The sequence below is a fragment of the Meles meles genome, chromosome 1, assembly GCF_922984935.1.
Source record: "Meles meles chromosome 1, mMelMel3.1 paternal haplotype, whole genome shotgun sequence".
NCBI classification, from domain to species: Eukaryota; Metazoa; Chordata; class Mammalia; order Carnivora; family Mustelidae; genus Meles; species Meles meles.
The window spans coordinates 20,634,578-20,654,052 of NC_060066.1; the positions used below are offsets into that span (position 1 = coordinate 20,634,578).

General features: G+C 39.3%; 1 protein-coding gene across 1 annotated transcript in view; it reads right to left on the reverse strand.

Moving 5' to 3' along the window:
• COLEC10 (collectin subfamily member 10) overlaps positions 1–19,475 on the reverse strand; it is a 40,404-nt gene that overhangs the window by 7,354 nt on the left and 13,575 nt on the right. Inside the window, exons 2-3 of the mRNA XM_045997877.1 lie at positions 10,897–10,968; positions 9,300–9,371 (exon numbers count right to left, since the gene is read on the reverse strand). Of these exons, the coding sequence (XP_045853833.1) occupies positions 9,300–9,371; positions 10,897–10,968 (144 nt within the window). The remainder of the gene's footprint in view (positions 1–9,299; positions 9,372–10,896; positions 10,969–19,475) is intronic.

The window sequence follows — 19,475 nt, forward strand, 5'->3', positions numbered from 1 at the left end:
AGAACAATTAACTAAAATGGTGGAATCATTTCTGGTAAACAACACCTTATATACCTAAAAACATAAAAAAGAGCTTTTAAATTTTATTTGCAATATCTCCAACTAATATTCCGTGGTTTTATATAAATAATTTGATTTTGAATGGGCTGCACAGGTACAATTAGTCAAACAAGTCTTAATTTATTTAGATGGAATGTAGAATTCAGATGGGGGGGCAAAGAAATATTTAAATTTGTGTCACCTGTCTTACTAACATGGCCTTCTGAGAAAGGCTAATACAATTCTCTGCATGTTTTTAACTTTCAAAGTACCATTGTTTTGTATATCTGAATTAATTGATTAGCACGTCGCAGTGCCTATGTATTTATTGTCTCCCTAAGTTCTTCCATATGGCTTTACCCTTATATTTTCAAAAACATATATTGTGCCTTTTCAATTTAATTCAAATATTTACTATTTATTACTTACTCTATGCAAGATAAAAAGGCTTGGTACTTTGAGAGGATATAAAAAGAGACAAGATTAAACTGACTTGAAGGGATTTACACTTTCTGAAAAGATGTGATGCATGCAAATATCTGTAATATAAAGTTGTGTCAAATATATTATTCTGAAATATCAACCTTGATAATTTTCCCTTCTGCTCTTCTTTGTATGTGGCCATTTTCTTATTTAGTCAGAGGCATCCACAAAATAATTCTCAGAGAATCAGGATTATTAAAGCAGAGAGGAAAAAATGGTGATTTTTTTTCAACTTCAAAATAAGCCCTTGAAGCCTACATCAGACACAATAATTGAAAGCAAAAGCTTTTGATTTCCAAGAGGAAATGTTTGGCTGAAGTTCTTGAGAATCAAAAGAGAAGATCCTGATGGAAGTAAAATAGAGTTTATGCTTCAATACTGAGCTGGAAAAAGAAAAAGAAAGAATTTGGGAGGAAAGAATACAAGATGAAGGTCATCCAGGCTAGAAGAATATGAGGGCTTGGTTACCTCTGTAGGAGTTTGGTGAAACCAGGAAATTAGTTACATGCAATATGAGGGGGCAATATGAGGGGAAACAGAGTCAGGATTGAGGTTCTGCCTAACCCCATCCTTCACCAGCAAAAGGGAAAAAAATAAGAGCCACTCTAAAACCCATGATATAGCCCATGTTGCCCGCTCATTACCCATTCTTTTCATTACTGTCTGCTGAGTGCTTTTCATTAAGAGTCCTACACATATTGACTGTTGATCTTCCAGGAAAGCCTGCTTGCCAGGGCACCAAGAATTTGCTAAGCCTTTCCAAACGGACCCAAGTCAATTTGACCGTAAAGATACTTCTCTTTACAGTGATAGTGGATATTCATGAGCTCCCCAAACAGGAGAGGTCCTTGAAATCCAGAATGCAATTTAAACGTATAGGAGGAAGCTTCAGAACTAGCACTTGAACGAAATAAGACAAAGGTGAAATCCATGACAGTAGAGTGTAGCAAATCCTGTAAGAGAGACTCTGAACAGAGATAATAGACTCTGGGAGGGAGGTAGATGACATAGTGCTTCTGCTGGAAGAAGGAAGGCTCTCCTGGGAAGAGAGCACTGGAGCTCAGTTCTGAAAAACTTCCGCAGATGAAGATGGGAGCAAGGTAGGGGACAATGCACAATAGAGGTACAGGTGGAAAAAAGCATGGAAATATGCCATGCATCCTGATGAGGAAGATTGATCTGCTCACACCTAAGTTGCGTCCTGCAAATTTCTCAATTTCTCTTATATGTAATTTGTTAAAGACAAAAATAGATTTTGAGAATACATTAATGGAAGAAAGTGATACACATTTCCTAAGTACTGTTCCAGATACTGCATAGATATTATCATATTATTTATAGATATTATCAAATTAAATCCTATGATTTAGGTATTATTCTCATCTTTATTCTGCAATGGAAAGGATGGAGGATCATAGAGGCAACATAACTTCTATGTTCAAGGACATCTAGCAATTCAATGGCAGTGCTGGTATTGAAACCCAACCATTTCTGGCTCCCCAGTTCACAGTGTTTCCCAAATGAGTGAACCAATGGTTTAATGAATGAAAGCAAAGTATTCAAAAAAATCTTATCGGTACTTGAGAGGAATACCAAGTCCTTGTCACTACCGGAAACAATATGAACTTAAAGAGCATATATGTATATATGATCTATAATATATATTACATATCTAAAATATATCACATATGATAAACATATTAAACTATATTCAAACATCTGCATATGTTTAATATTTTATGAATACATTCTAATATTTTATCTTTTGAAAATAGTATGTTTTCTTTAAGTGTGGATCCCTTTCAGTTCAATGTGGGCTGAAAGTTGATTCCAGTCTTACTACAATCTTAGTTGTGGGCTAAACACAATAGTGGACATCAAAGAAGCCTAACAGGAGTATTTGTTTTATAAAAATTATGGAGGTTTTCAGCAAAACAAAGCACACATCAGAGACCAAGGAAATGGGACACTATCATTCTTACCTACCACAGAGTGAAGTAAAGGAAGTGCCTGCCAGTTATTTGGCAAAAATGGCCGTGGATCAGAGTAGAGAAGACGTTCACTGATGCAAGAGCCTTAGGCTGGATTGTAATAGTGTGGAAAACAGATTTTTGAATTGATAAATGGCTTTTTTGTCTGACAAGGTGTAAGCACTGTGACAACTTTCCTGTATTTTTTTTAAAGATTTTATTTATTTACTTGATAGACAGAGATCACAAGTAGACAGAGAGGCAGGCAGAGAGAGAGGAGGAAGCAGTCTTCCTGCTGAGCCGAGAGCCCGATGTGGGACTCGACACCAGGACCCTGAGATCATGACCTGAGCCAAAGGCAGAGGCTTAACCCACTGAGCCACCCAGGCCCCCTACTTTCCAGTATTTTCACACAAATTTCATTCCTTTTATAACAGATGGTAAAGTCAAAGCACTGTGGTAGAGGGAACAACCATGGCAATCCGAAAAACCGTGGCTTGAGTCCTGGTTCTGCCACTTACTAGCTAAATGTGGACGGGTTACACAACTTCTTTAAACCTCTATTTCTTCATTTTTTTCAGTGGAAATAATGGTACTTATAATCAGAATATTGTCAAGGAGGATAAATTAGATTATGTCATCTTCTCTTGGTATTAACTCTGTGCTTGAGTGATAGAGAATGGTTAACCAATGTTAGCTTCTGCCACACACTTAGCCAGAAAGCATGCCACATACTTAGCTGGTTCACGGAGGAGGTGAGCTGATAGTGCCTATTTCCCAAAATGAATTCTGGTTTAAAGCCATACATGAAAACTTATTTTGGCCCATGAGTGGGAACATGTCAGTAATAACTGTCTTAAGGCTGAAGTATTAGAGGTTGTATTTAAACAAACAAACAAAAAAATCATAATGCTTCCACTATAAAAGGATTATTGACCTTAAGTAAAAACATTTATTTTGCTCTGAGATTGAATTTGCCTGTACTAAATCATTCTCTCTTATTCCTAAGATGGAATATTGACATCCAGAAAGCTACTTTGTCCATGCAAGTGACAACATTAAGGTCAGCCCAGAAAGTTGAGATTAATCTGAGTCAGTGAAAAATTTAGAAGGGCTACTGACAAAACAAGGACAATAAATTTCAAAGTACAGATTAAAAATGAAATTAATCCAGGTGAGCCAGAGCACTAATCCTCAATTTTTTTTGAAATTCCAGGACATGTTCATAAATTTTGATGATATATCTCTGGAGGAGAAAGAAATCTTAGTGAATGGTGGAAATTGGTGTTAAGGGACAGTAGTATTTATAGAAATAAAGGGTAGAAATAGAGCCACATCATAGAAAATAATGTATTTTATCATTCACCTTTTTGTTCTTAATGCAATAAACATTTAGAAAGTTTCCACTGTATATTAGGCATTAGAATAAAATGATTAAAAAGTAGAATTCCCACACAGGACTTATATTTATTTAAGCAAAATGATCCAATAAATCTTTCATTCCTCTAGAAGTTCACAGTCTATAGGAGGAGGAAAACAAGCTAATAAGTCATGACAATGAGTAAAAATGATAGCGGTGTGCAAATAAGGTATTGACTTGAAGAAGACACGGTTCGTTAACCCTATCATTTCCAGACTGTTACTTTTTCAACATTTGTGGAAGTTCATCCACTGTGAGGCTCAGAAAATCATACTGAACTCTACTTCTCCTGTCTCTGTTATCTACCACCCTCCTAAGACACCTCATCTTATTCTATGAAAGGTTTAAGACTTCACTCAACGTCATGAACTCCCAACTCTCTTAGCTGGAACCTCACTGGTATTTGACACGTCTAAGTCTTGGCAAGAGTACCATCTAAAATAACTCACTGGAAAACGAACTTCTTGAATTCTGGACGTGTTCACGAGAATGACTCCTCCTCCCCCTCCACATCTGCTCACCTCCAGGGCAGTACTTGGGATCTCAGCCACATGGAATATGACTACTTCTCAGAAGTCTTAAAAGTCCAGCATCCCACTTTCTGGCTACATCCCCCCATCCCTTAACCAGCTGTTACATGAAGCTGATACAGCCAGGGGCAGATCCATGATGCATTTTATCTGAACTTACCCAATTAGAAGAGCCCTCTTTAAGAAGGATTATTCCAATTACAAATGGAAAAGTGGTAAAAAATGAAGCTTATAAGACAAGAAATAAAAATAAATCACTAAATTTTAAAAGTAGACACCACATTACAAAATTCACTAAGAATCGTAACATTTAAATTAATAAATTTGTGCCTCTATAATTCTTTTTTCGTACTTTACGGGCTGCATATGTTTGGCTGCATTCATGAATATGCAATTGGCCTAGCACTAGTTATTGATAAGTACATCATTTCCCTTTGCAAAGTAACATCAACTTTGCATAAACCAAATTTAAGAGTCTTCCTGCATGTTCCATTCCCTTTCGTTGGTGTATTTATCTATCTCTGCATAAATTAACACTATCTTAATGATTGTAGCTTTAAAACAAATGTTTAAATTCAACCTTCCAGGTTTGTTTTTCTTTTTTTATGGCTGTCTTTGGGTATTCTTGGTTCCTTTCATTTCCATATACGTTTCAAATTGGCTTATTAAATTCTAAGAGAGCTATTTCTGTGATGTTGACTGAGACAACATTGATCTACACATAAATTGGGGTGTCATCTTAACCATATTGATCATCTTAACCATAATGAGCCTTTCAATCTATGAATGTAGTTTTACCTTCATTTTCTTAAACATTCTTTAAATTAAAAAAAAAACATTCTTTAAATTCTTTCATTATCATTATGTCATGTTTGTTGTAGAAGGCTTAGACACATTCTTTATTAGCTTTATTCCTAGAAACGTAATAATTTTGATGCTGTAATAGATGGCATCTTTTTATTTCTTTTTTAAGATTTTATTTACTTATTTGACAGAAAGAGATCACAAGTAGGCAGAGAGGCAGGCAGAGAGAGAGGAGGAAGCAGGCTCCCTGCCGAGCAGAGAGCCCGATGTGGGGCTCGATCCCAGGACCCTGGGATCATGACCTGAGCCGAAGGCAGAGGCTTTAACCCACTGAGCCACCCAGGCACCCCTCATCTTTTGAATTTCATTTATAATGGTTCTGATATATAGAAACAAAATTGATCTTTGCATGGCTAAACTGTAAAAATCTGAATACAAATAGTCAATCTGTAGATTCATTTGTATTTTCTGGATATGCACTCACATCATCTGTAAACAATGATCCTTTTACTTCTTTGTTTCCAATTATTGTGATTCTTACCTCCTGTTCTTGCAATTTAGAACTTCTGCTATGATGGTGAAAACTGGTGATGAGGCCTGTGCACATCTCATTTCCAACCTCAGGAGAGAAGTGGTCAAGATTTCATCATTGAGTATGATATTTAATAGTTTCTGTTGTTGTTGTTGATATTCCCTTTCATATTAAATATGGTACCCTCTATGTCTAGCTTGTTAATATGTTTTGAAACATGAAAGGGTGTATGTTTAATTGTTTTTCAGAATTTCTGGAGTCCTAAGTGAAATGTTTATTTTTGAAGTGAAAAAGAGTGGCATTTTCCCTGGGTCATTCTTCTTTGGCCTTGAATATCAGTTCAGTTTGAGCAACTTTCTTCTTGAGCTTCTCAGTCTCATACTGCTGCCATGCTTATAAATATGTGAATGACTTGAAAGGAATAATAGTACAGAATGCATAGCTCACCTGGTGTGCTTCTCTTCTCCTCCAGATCAGACCCCTAAAGTCCTATTCAATTTCATAGCTTCCCTGTACCTTCAAATTTGTATCTGTTTTGTTTTGTATTGCCCCCCCCCTTTTTTTTGGACTCAGGTAGTCATTCATAGCAGAAGGACTAATGCAAGTGAATTTCTCATAGCTTATGCACAGAAATCTGAATTTTGTTTTATTAATGGTGTAAGAAATTTATTTCACCTTTACAACTTAACATTGATGATTTATGTAAATTAAGAATATTGTCAAATTTGAGATTACCTCTCTAAGTTCTTTCCATATATGAGCTGTTGGATTTAGCTAGCTCTGACCCTGTACATTTCAAACATTGTTTCTTTTCCACAACTCACACATTTCTTGTGCTGGATGCCCCCAAGACACATTCCTGTGATGACCTGATCTCTGCCCCTGCATTTTTTTCACCGTGACTTTGGATAGATCTGCACAGTAAGTGGTAAGAGTATTCTTGGAAGCTAGTCCTAGACTGAAATTATTAGCAGTGACTATACATGAAAGTAACTGCAAACGATGTAAGCCTGTCCCATGAAGTCCAAACTAAATGTTTTCCCCACTCAATTTCCTCCTGGTGAGCTCCCAAAATATTTGTGTCCACTTCCATAACCAGGTGATACAAAGAGAAGTCTGACATAGGGAAGCTGGAGCAGAAGGAGACAGTAATGTTAAGCTGTGTGTTCTCAATGAGGACAATATCAGCTCAAGGATATAAAAGTCGGTTCTACGGGGTGAAAAATCTTACTCTCCTTTATACATAAATCAAAAATATACACACAATGCACAACAGATATATAGTCCATGGGTGTTATTAAAATTTCATAGAGGAAGACAATTAGGAAAAAAAAGTCTAAAAAGGCTGGTTAAGGAGGAAATAGTTTGTTTGTCTTTTTTAATGCTGAAAGATATTTTTTTAACCAGTTGAGGATTAAATGCCTTACTTTACAAACTCTGCCAAGACATCTGGCCATGTGCATTGATAAGGCTCCATTTAGGGTCTTAGGAAGGACCCAAGTAAGTGCCAGGCTCTGAAGCCAAAGCTTCATTAGCTTCATGGTAAAACCACCCAAAATCCATATTACAGAAAGAGTCATCATTATGAGGAGTCCATCTAGCTCATCCCCAGCTGTAAGAATCTCAATCACAGGTGAACATACAGTGCCGGCCGTTGAATCAGTAAGAGGTATAGCAAATTCTTTACAGTGATACTACACTCTGCCCCTGCCCTCAAATGCAGGCAGAAGGAAAACTTTCAAAGGTATGAGTTGGAAAGGACAGGGAGAGCGGAGATACTAAGCTACGGGATGAGGAGAAGGGCCACAGCGTCAGCTTACCCTGCACCAATCAGCCCGCCCAAGAACACACCATACGTGAATGGGAGACACACAACTGATGAAGTAGTTGCTCGGGCACATGTGGAAGAAAGGCTTCAGGGTACCCATCAAGGCTGCAGAATTCTGTTACCTGTGGCACTGAGTTTCCTCAGCTCTGTACATTTGCACAAGTATCTTTTGCCACCCTTCAAAGGCCTTTCACCCTATTTTCATAAACATGTCACTGTTCTTCAAGATCTCACTCAAGTCTTTGTATCAATCCAGCCTTACTCTCCCACAGGTTCCTATAGTAGTCATATAGTTACTCCGTATTCTAATTCTTTCTGAGAAAGTCCCGCTTCATAAATAGTCTAGCTTCATAAATAGTCTATGAGCTCCTTGCGATAAAATTGTGATTCTCATTTGGTTTCGTACCTTCAAACTAAGTGGAGAAACGCCAGTATGGACTGCTGACCATCCAGGGTCGCTGGAACCTGCTATCATTGCGAGGTTTCATGGGAAGATGAGATGAAGGAGTGCTTCGCTATTAAAGAGGAGGCCACCTCTGTTTTATAACAGGGAAGCCGTCATTTTGTGTAGGATTGGGACAGGACAGAATACAAGAGTATGAATATATATACTTTGAGTTTCTAATCCGTTACTAAATCCCAGATGCAGAATCATTATTATTTCACTCAGTTAAAGAAGAAAATTACACTGGGATGCTGGAGCGGCTCAGTCAGTGGAGTGTATGGCTCTAGATTTCAACTCAGGTCATGGTCTTGGGATCATGAGATCGAGCCCCAGGTTGGGCTCTGTGCTCAGCGGGGTATCTGCTTGAGACTCTCTCTCTCCCTCTGCCCCTCCATCCTGCTCTTTTTCTCTCTCTCAAATAAGTAAAATCTTTAAAAGTAAAGAAGGAAGGAAGGAAGGAAGGAAGGAAGGAAGGAAGAAGAGGGAGGGAAGAAGAAAGAAAGAAAGAGGAAGGAAGGAAAGAGAGAGAGAGGGAGGGAGAGAGGGAGATGGAAGGAAATTTCTGCTGTCCTTTGCTACCTTGAGTTTTTTTTTAATTTTTTAATTTTTTTAATTTCTTTTTGGTGTACTAGAATTCATTGTTTATGCACCACACCCAGTGCTCCATGCAATACATGCCCTCCATAATACCCACCACCAGGCTCACCCAATCTCCCACCCCCTACCCCTTCAAAACCCTCAGATTGTTTTTCAGAGTCCACAGTCTCTCATGGTTCATCTCCCCCTCCAATTTCCTCCAATTCCCTTCTTCTCTCCATCTCCCCATGTCCTCCGTGTTATTTCTTATGCTCCACAAATAAGTGAAACCATATGATAATTGACTCGCTACCTTGAGTTTTAATAATTGTTTTCTACCACTGAACACGCTTCATGGTCATGATACCCATTTTAGTTACATCAAGGATTACAACCAGAAGATTCTAGGACATAGTTCAATACAGAAAGTACCAAAACTTTACATTTGATTCTGTCCCTGAATTGCTGTTTAATCTTGTTCAAGGTCTTTATTTATTTTTTAGACACATTGTTTATGTATGAAAGGAACAGCTAAGATACGGAGAAAGAGAAAAATTCCTATTTAAAAAAAAGAAAAAGGATCATTTTCATGATATAGAACCTTTCAGAATATATCAAGGTATGCGTGATTTGCTTCAAATTGCCACTGGAGAAAAGGAAAATGCAGCTTACCCTTCTTACCAATGGGCCCAGTCTTGCCAATGTTGCCCTGGTCTCCTGCATCACCCAGATCCCCCTTAATTCCTGAAAAGCAAAGCATGTCATTTATTTTAAAGATTTTATTTATTTATTTGACAGACAGAGATCACAAGTAGGCAGAGAGGCAGGCAGAGAGAAAGGAAGGGAAGCAGGCTCCCCGCCAAGCAGAGAGCCCGATGCGGGGCTCGATCCCAGAACCCTGAGATCATGACCTGAGCTGAAGGCAGAGGCTTAACCCACTGAGCCACCCAGGCGCCCCAAAGCATGTCATCTTTCTATCCTAAGGTTTTATATTCCCTTTGAAGATGTGGTTAATGCACGATATTCACTTGAAGGAAATACCAAAAAGTGCATTCTTCTAACTGTAGCATGTGACATATATCCTGGGCTTCCTCATCTACTTTAATCACATTATAGTGTATGTATTAAAACTAAATGTGCGTAGGTATGAAAATCCTGGACCTAGTGTTATTGAGATGCTTACCAACACAATATTTCTAAAAGGTCCATAGCAGAGAATGTTTAATCTAAAGGTCAAATAAAGGGCTGAGTGGAAGAATTCTTGCATTTTATTCTAATTCTGTTCCTCTATACATTTATTTTGGCTTCATTCTGGGATTCTGTTTCCTCCCTAAAATTGACTATCTTAGCCATTTTTAAAAAGGGGAGGGAACGTGTCATAAAACCTAGTGATCAAAGGGACATCAGATATTGTTCCACCAAGTTTTTATAAGATATATATATATAATTGGGGATCACTGAGTTCCTCCAAAATTGTTATCAATTTTGTTTTTTTCTATGATAACCTAAAAAACATTTACCGGTTATAAAGCTGTATCTCTGTGATGATAATTCTGCAACTGATTGTATATAATTATAGAATATTGTACATATTTATTGAATAAGAAGAGTTTAAATCAGCAGTTTTCAGATTGAGGTCACAAAGACCCGTGAGTCTTTTTTTTTTTTCTCTTTAACATACTAAAGTTTTTGAAATCTGTGGTCTAGGGCTACCACCTTGTAGTAGTTGGCAGGAAATACGTCCAGTGCTTGGAAGACACACACTTAAACATCACAACAGCCTTTGAGTCATTCCCATATTTGCTCTGCTCTTGCCATGCCCTGCCATTAGCTGACAGATTTTGGAAATAGGTGAATAAGTCAAGGGATCAGACAACTTCTTTCTGTTCCTTCTTATTGTTCTCCTTACACTCTAGGTGAGCCAAAATGAGTTGCTTAGCAGTGGCTTCTGAGAAGAGACACAGCTATCAACCCAGCCGTGTTTCTAAAACTCACCGTCTCTTAGATGTCTCTGGAGACTGCTACTGCCTAGAGTTCCTGGAGTGTCCCACTCCTGCCCACCCTAAGGAGGCAGCTTGAGAAATGAATAGAGTCTTGGGGACAGTCAATGTCACAGAAGCTCTCTGGTGGCAAGCAAATGCATGTCTGAAATACATTTCATTCACCTTTGGAGCAGAGGGTGCTACGAAAGCTGCTAATTTCCAGGGCAAGGCCAGAAGAGGAAAGCAATTTTAATACTAGAGCATCAAATTCATGTCATTGCACTTACCTTTTGGCCCCATGCGTCCCACTTTGCCATGTTTCCCGTCCTCTCCTGGATCTCCCTTTTCACCATCATCTCCTTTTGAAATGGAAAATGAAAGAGTGGAGCAGCTCAAATAATAACACAACACATCCTCCCCAGGATATGGTGGTGAACATGGTTGGAATTCATTCCTCAGTCCAGCACTTGCCTTATAACTCCGATGTGACTATGTGTATACAGGCTCCCATGGACTGGACACTCAGGGAAAGAGAGGACACTCCCAGTATCTTTTGTCATTTTCTCCACATTGTTGGGGGAGATCATTGAGATGATGTGACTGCCCATTGACCTGTGAACTAGACCTGTGCAATCAATCAAAAGCTCTTCGCCCCATCCCCTCTCTTAAACATACAAGCTGTCCACCATTCCCATAGTAGGAGCCATTTCAAGGATACAGCCTTGAGAGAGTGAAGTGTTGTTGAGACATCTGGCTGGTATATGTGACCGAATACTGATAAGCTCTGTATAAACTTTTGAGACTCTGGCAGGCAAGTGTGCAGACCTTGTCCTACCACCACTGAAGACAAGCCTCATCTGTAACTTCCCCTGCTTATTAACACTACCACCCACCAATCTGGATTGGTCTGCCTCTTCCCTTGTCTCCCCTTTCCCTCAGTGTATGAGGTGGGGGTGGGAGGCAGTTTCAAATTTTCTGCAAGAAATTCCCAATTTTCAAACCTACTAACTTTATGTTTAAAGACGTATCTTTGCTGGCGATTTTCTGAGAACTTTATTTGGTTTGACAAATCTTCTTTTTTTTAATTGAAGTGTAGTTGACAATATTACATTAGCTTCGGGTGTGCAACATAATGATCTGACAAGTCTATTGATTGTGTAACCACCATCTGACATCATATAACACTATTGCAATAACATGGACTATATTCCCTATGATATGTCTTTCATCTCTGTGATTTATTCATTTCATAATTTTACGTCTGTACCTCCTAATCCCCTTCACCCATTTTGCCCATCTCCCTACCTCCCTCCCCTCTAGCAACCACCAGCAAGTTCCCTGTATTTATGCATTTGTTTCTACTTTTTGTTTATTTGTTCATTTATTTTGTTTTTTAGACTTTACATACAAGCAAAATCATATGCTATTTGTCTTTGTCTGACTTATTTTATTTAACATAATACACTATAGGTCCATCCATGTTTTTTGCAAATGGTAAGATCTCATTCTTTTTTATGGCTGAGTAATATTCTATTGTGTGTATACATATATATTCATAAACATTATATGTGTGTATACATATGCACACACATATATAAATATATATAAAATATATATATATAAATCTGGTATGACAAATCTTTATTTTTGCTGGAGAATTTGACCAGTTCTGGAAGCATGAACATGTATAAACATGTATATTGATGTGTGATATATATATAAAGAATATAAATATATATTTTATATAATTATCTAAATACATAAAAATATATAAATGATAATTTATCCTTTGTAAATTACTACTCTCTGACTGCATGCTTGAGAGTCCCCAAATTGTAGGCATAAACCAGGAAGCTAAGAACAGAAGACAGCTAAGAATGGGGATGCAAAGCAGTTCTGTGTGAGCAGTGACTGTCTTGGTCATAGATGGGTCTAGCCCTAGCACCTGTCCAGTCAAGAATTGAATGAGTGCCTTAACAGAAGTGTCCTGGGGGCACCTGGGTGACTCAGTCCGTTAAGCATCCAACTTTTGATTTCGGCTCAGATCAAGATCTCGGGATCATAGAATCAAGCCCTGAGTTGGGCTCTGTGCTCAGTGGGGAGTCTGCTTAGGATTCTCTCTCTCTCCCTCTCTCCCTGACCCCCCACTAGCCCCCCCCACTTACATGCTCTCACTAAAATAAATAAATCTTACAAAAGAAAAAAAAAAGGAAAGAGAAATGTCCTAGACTGTAAATCAGGAGCCCTGGATTTTCACATCATGTCAGTCACTGATGGACTGAGCAAAACTTCCAAAGTCAGTGATTGAGCTTATTGGCTTTGAAGTAAGATGGATATGGCCTTTCTCAGCTTGACCACTCGTTATCTGGGGAAAGTTGGGTATGGGACACCCTTTTCTGAGTCTCATTTTCCCCTCCTGCAAACTGAACTAATAAGACCTACCAAAGGAGGGCCCTTGTAAGAAGTTTAATAAGATAAAATGCATACAAGATATGGAACGTAATTGTGCCATGGTAGCTCTTGTTACTCTTTACTTTTCCTCATCCTTAATGTGGACTTCATACCTGCCCTCCCTACCTCTCTCAGTTGTTTTAGGATCAACAAAGTAAGTATGTGAATGTGCTTTGAAACTAAAGAGCACAACACACACACCATTATGACCAGCTATCTGCATATTCACACACAGTCTCAAGACAGGAAGGAGTCCTCTGTCACCAGTGGAAAGAAGTAGAAAGAAGACTTCTAAAGGCAAAGTGAAGTACCTTGGATGAGACAGTTTGGGCGAGGGAACGTGGAGATGTCATTCATTCATCCAGAGAATGACATTCATTCATCCAGATGTCATTCATTCAGCCATTCTCTATTTTTTCTGAGAGCAGAATATTAATATCTAAATGAAAGCATTAGCCAAGTATGGAAGAGTTCGATTTCCAGTCATGAGATTGGTCAAGCATTAAAACACTCCACATGTGGGGCTCTGAAGTCTCCTTCTGGAGAAAGCTTTCAAAAAAGAACACACAGATGACTTGTGTGATCAGACCAGAGGGGTGAAGAGAATGGATTAAGTAGCATTTCTTTAGATAAAATTAGTAGCAAATGTTTATGAAGTAATTATAATGTGTGCCAACGCTGCTAATTCTAGAAGGTGGAAACTATTATTGTGCCATTTTATGAGTGGAAAAACAGACTCGATGACATTAATTGCTTGCCTATTATCATAGAGTTTGTGGGTGGTAGAACTAGGATTCAACTAGGATGTGTTATCTCTGTGCCTCCAGATCCCTACCAATAAACAATGTCCCTTCCAGTCTAGGACTCTGGGACCCTTAGCAGATTTTGGAGTTTAGATATTTGACATCGTGCCAAATTTTTCAGGGGGGAAAAGGGGAGATCCAGAAAAAATGGCTGTCTTTGTTTCTTTTTAAAAAAGAAAAATGAGGGGCACCTGGGTGGCTCAGTGGGTTAAAGCCTCTGCCTTCAGCTCAGGTCATGATCCTAGGGTCCTGGGATTGAGCCCCACATCTGGCTCTCTGCTCAGCAGGGAGCCTGCTTCCTCCTCTCTCTCTCTCTGCCTGCCTCTGTCTACTTGTGATCTCTGCCTGTCAAATAAATAAATAAAATCTTAACAAAAAATAAAGAAAAGAGAAAAATGATGGTGGCTTAGTCGTTGGGCATCTGCCTTGGGCTCAGGTCATGATTCCAGGGTCCTGGGATTGAGCCCCACATCAGGCTCCCTGCTCAGTTGGAAGCCTGCTTCTCCCTCTCCCTTTGTTGTTCCTTCTGCTTGTACTCTCTCTCTCATCTCTCTCTGTCAAATAAATATATAAAATCTTAAAAAAAAAAGAGAGAGAAAGAAAAAGAAAAATGTTGGGGCAGGAAAAAAAAAATAGCCTAGTATCTCAATGACTTAATTCACAGGGAATGTATCTTTGAAGTAGTTTGGTGTCACTGAGACCTGGCTTTGCCACTCACTAGCTGAGGGAACTTGGGAAGTCCTTGACCTTTTCTAAGTTTTGATTTACTCATTCGTAGAATGAACAAAATACCATCTTCTTCAGAGGGATTTTAGGAACGGTAAAATTAGAAAAGTATTTTCCTTTAAGGAGCCATCTCTAACACTTCTAGGCTGACCTAAATTGTCTGTTTAATTACCTTCATTGTTGAAAATAATGAACTTTTTACTGAGTCAGCCCATTTTTTCTGTGCTGTTCCTATACTCATCTGTGATCTGCGGGATGGCTGGGGTCGTGAGTGATTTATTCCAGCATCCCCATCATCTGACACAGTGTTTGTCTCTAATGCTTAATAAATACAGTTGAACGGGGTATATCTTGTGAGCCATAAAGCATTTTACAAATGCAGTGGTAGTGTTTACAGAATACTAAGTGCCAAAGGGGTTCCTAGTTCTTGATAAGCATCCAATCATCTGGTCTCTACCACAGCCTTTGAGATGCATACTATTCTTAGCTCTGCTTTACAGATGAGGAAACAGGTCAAAGAAAGGTGAAGTAACTACTCAGGGTCGCCTAGCTTGCAAGTAACAAAGCCAGGGTTCAAACCAGGGCCTTTGCCTTCAAAGCCCATACTCTGAACAAACTCCATGATAGGGAACAGATTCATTTCTGGGTCTGGGATTGCTCTTCTGTAGGATGGGACCAAAGATGCACGGTCTGCTCACTAAAGGGCAAGATCAAATGCAGGCAGGGATGGCAAGCACTTTGTGAATCATGAAACCACACAAATGTGAACTACTGGTGCCGTCATGATTTCTCCTCTGTCCCCCACCCCATCCTATGAGCTTTCCCATTCATTTTCAATCCAGTATCTAAGTGAAAGCAGCTGGATGAGTGACTTTGTCATCTACTGCTCCCTGGTGGCTCCTGATGGAGACCTGGGAGGGTGAAAATGGGATTATTCTTCTGGTCTCTGTGCTTGCTTCCGAGCCTGGTGGTGAGCAGGCTGCTGGCAGAGATGAAGTAAACAACTTGTACCCTTGCCTTCAGCTTGTGTCCTGGAATCATTTGATCTTTGGAATTTGCTTTAATGAGAACAGAAGAGAGGTATAAAAGCAAGCTATGGAAAGGATCCCCCACATGGCTTACAGTTGTCTGCTTTCATCCTCTTGGCAATATTTCATTGGATTCGTCGTGCAATTTAGCCTTTCTTTTTTTCTTTTTAAAAAATAGCTACTCACATTTTAAAATTAAATGAAAAGCTATCCATTGAAATGAACTAATTTCAATTTTACAAAAATGATTTGTTTCGCACTCCCCCTCCTCCCCGGCCACCCACTTGCTGGGATAATCTCTCCAGCAGAATTCCAACAGAGCGCACAGTTGACCAATTTTTCTCAGGTAAAGCTCCCCCCCCCCGCCCCCCGCCGCAAACAAGCAAAAAGTCTTTTAAAATTAAATTCTACTTTGAAATGAAATAGCTAAACCTAGGTCAGTACCCCCTGCTCAAAGGAAGCAATTATTAAAAATTAGCGAATTAGTTTCGGAAATGCTAAAGAAAATCTGCTAGAATCTGTACTTTTCCCACTGCCAAAATAATCTTATGGACTAGGGGAAAGTTGTTAGCAATTTTTTTCCTGATCAGCCTTAGAACTGAGTGGAGTACGTGGTATGGAGTGCTTTGTTAATGGAGCTAGGACTCTTCCCTAAAATATATCCTTCCCATCTCTAGCTACCCCTTCTTGCCGATGGCGTTCTCACTCCTGGAAAGCTCTCTAGTCATATCAGTTATTCCCTGGACATCTCAAACATACCAGGTGTATCAGTATGGTGGTACAATGGACTAACTTTGACTTCCTTGATCACAACCTCATCCTTTCACTGAAATATTCAGCCTTCCTCAGGACCTACTCTGTTGGCTTTCTCTCCATTCACTTACTTTATCAGTCCCTCTGTGCCTTTCCCTACCTTTCTATGCATCCCGAATTCTTTCAACTCAGTCATTCCCCCATAGCTCTCCCTAAGGCAAAAGGAGAGACTTCCTTTGGTGAAGAGGACTCTGGAGCAAGTTATGTCATTTTTCTGAGTCTCCGTTTCATCCGTTAAGTGAAAAAAAAAATAATCATTGCTTCATAGGATTATTGTGGCATAATGGGGACGATGCATGAAAAGTGTTCTGCACAGTGCCTGGTGCCTGGCGAAGTTATCTATTCTTCTTTTACTGAGAACAGAGGGAGGTATAAGAATAATTATTGTCATCATCACCAGAAATGACATATTTTCCAAACCTTCCTTTCTATTCATTACCACAATCCTTATCCTGCAATCATCACTTACTTTTGTACTTGACTATGTATACTAAGTACATTTTCACACAATTAAAGATAAATAGAAATTAATATATACCTGTTACTGAGACTTGGCAATTAACATGTTGCTATTGCTTCATCTATGTATTTTTACTGATTTTTTTTAAAAAGTAAATTACAGACATCATGACAGAGCTTCCTTAAATACTTCAGCAAATCTCAAAAAGGTGAGAACATTCTCTATGTACACATAATATCATTATGTCAATCTTCAGTTCAACTTGGCCACAGGGATTTGCTAAAGTCACCTTTATAGAGTTCTGTGACTTTGATCATCTTGAGCCCAAACTACTGTGCTGTATATAAATTATAAAAAAAGAGATGAGCACTTAGAAAGAGGAACAGATATTCAGAGGAGTAAACCTGGGTTCTATGAAAAAATTCCATTTTTTCTTCTGGAAGGACTACTAATAAATCAAGAAACTGCCAAGACCACAGTGGCTGGAAGAAGACACAGGTCCACTGGTCATTCACCGAAGACTGTAGTTCCTATGAAGCTGGGGTGATACGTCAGTAGAATCCATGGGCTTCGATCTTACAGATCCTGAATTTAATCCCTCATTATAACCGTTTCCAGCTTTGTGAACTTGGGTGTGGTATGAACCTTTCAAAGTTTCTGTTTTTTCTGTAAATGGAAAGAATTAGAGTACCTGCCTGTTTAGTCTCCCAAATGGAGGGCTGTTTGCTTACTCTGAGATACATGGTATTTTGATTCATCATGATAGCTTTGTGTTGGAAATTGCTGGTAGAGGAAGAAATCAATAAAAAGGTTTCTTAATTCCTTTTTTCCCTGTCAAACATTGCCAGGAATGTTTTAGCGTTACCCAGACTCCTGCTTCCCATTCCCCAAAGGTGGGATTTTTCAGCTCTCCAAAGGCCTTATACCCTAGAACTGGTACCAGCCACTTAGTTAACAGGTGCCATCAGGAGAAGGTGATCTGTAATTAAAACCAGGCCTCTGCAAGCATGGCTCTCTGACCCTCTAAGAGAGCAGTGGTCATAAACTGCGGAGAGATTATGGGCCCGTGGTGACATTTCATCATGGCTCTCTTTCCTCTTTTGAGACACTGAGGGGTTTTTCTTCATATATCTTTTAGTGAAAGCATAAAAAATGAGCAAGCGTGGTTTCTAAAAGAATGATTTGTAGATATTACTTCCATCTTCGTTACCATGAGGCAACTGATCTGTGGTCAAGAGAGACCCAGACCTTGGCTAACCTGGCTTAACAACAACAAGAACAAACAACATAATAATAAACATTATGCTCTATGAAGAGAAAAAAAAATCTTTCTATGACAGTAGGGCAGGGGTCCTTTAAGAGATTTTCTGAGGCTCTTCCCCAACACTTTCTCACCCTGTTATGATGAGAGTGCATGAAATGAGACCCTCCTTATAAAACAATTAACACCTTTTCTAATAATTTTAAAGCACTTGAAAAATGTTTATTTTGGTCCTGCAGCAGGGATATGGTTACAGAAGAACCAAGTTCATGTCAGTCCATAGGAAACTGCCTGTCTCTAAGGAGAAAAGCTGTCCAAGGGAGACTCTTCTGTGGAAGAAAGCTGCTCTCAACCAAGATGCAGTTTGCCAAGGGTTTCAGCCTTTGGAACCACAGGTCTTTGGAAGCTTGGTGCGATGGGCAGAACTGGAGTTTTATGGTCTGTCATGGGCTGGATCGTTTCCTCACCCCCAAAATTCATATGTTGAAGCCCTATTCTCAGGACTTCATCATGCAACTGTATTTAGACAGAAGGCCTTTAAAGAGGAGATGAAGTTAAATTCTGGCTGTTGGGACAATCCTAATCCAATCCGACTGGTGTCCTTATGAGAGGAGGAAATTTGGACACACAGAAGGATGCAAGGGATGAATGCACGAATCCCTAAAAAGGCCATGTGAGGACACAATGAGAAAGCAGCCATGTGCAAGCCAAGGAGAGAGGGCTTAGCAAAAAGAGACCAAATCTATTGACTCCTTGACCTTGGACTTCCAGCTTCCAAAACTGCAAGACAATGACTTCCTGTTGTTGAAGCCACCCAGTTTGTGGTATTTTGTTATGGTAGCTCCAGCAAACTCATTCATCGTCACAGAGACCTGGGCTCAAATCCCACATCTCCGCAGCTCTTTAATATTATACTTAAAAAGTACTCTCTCTGCTTTGGCTTCCTAAACTAGAAAACTGAGGTAGTTACCCTTTTCTTATGGGGTTGCTTGAAGATTAAATGATATTATTGATGGCAGAGCTCGCAGAGGAAACCCTGTGCACCGAGTGGGCTTTTATCCATCCACTAAATATTAAGTGTAGAGTGGGAACCTACAGTTTCTACCTTCTTGGTATCCTCCATCTGTGCTTCCAGTAACAGCCCCACACATCCCCATAGGAAACCACACTTGCTTATTCTTAGTCCATGTGGTTTGAACTTAACCCACAGTGATTGGCTCAGCAGTGGGCACATGACCGGTAAGAGAGAGACCGGTAAGGGAGTCTCCATTTGTAGATGAGCCTCTCCCATAACTCAAGCAGTTACAACTTTCACCAAAAATGG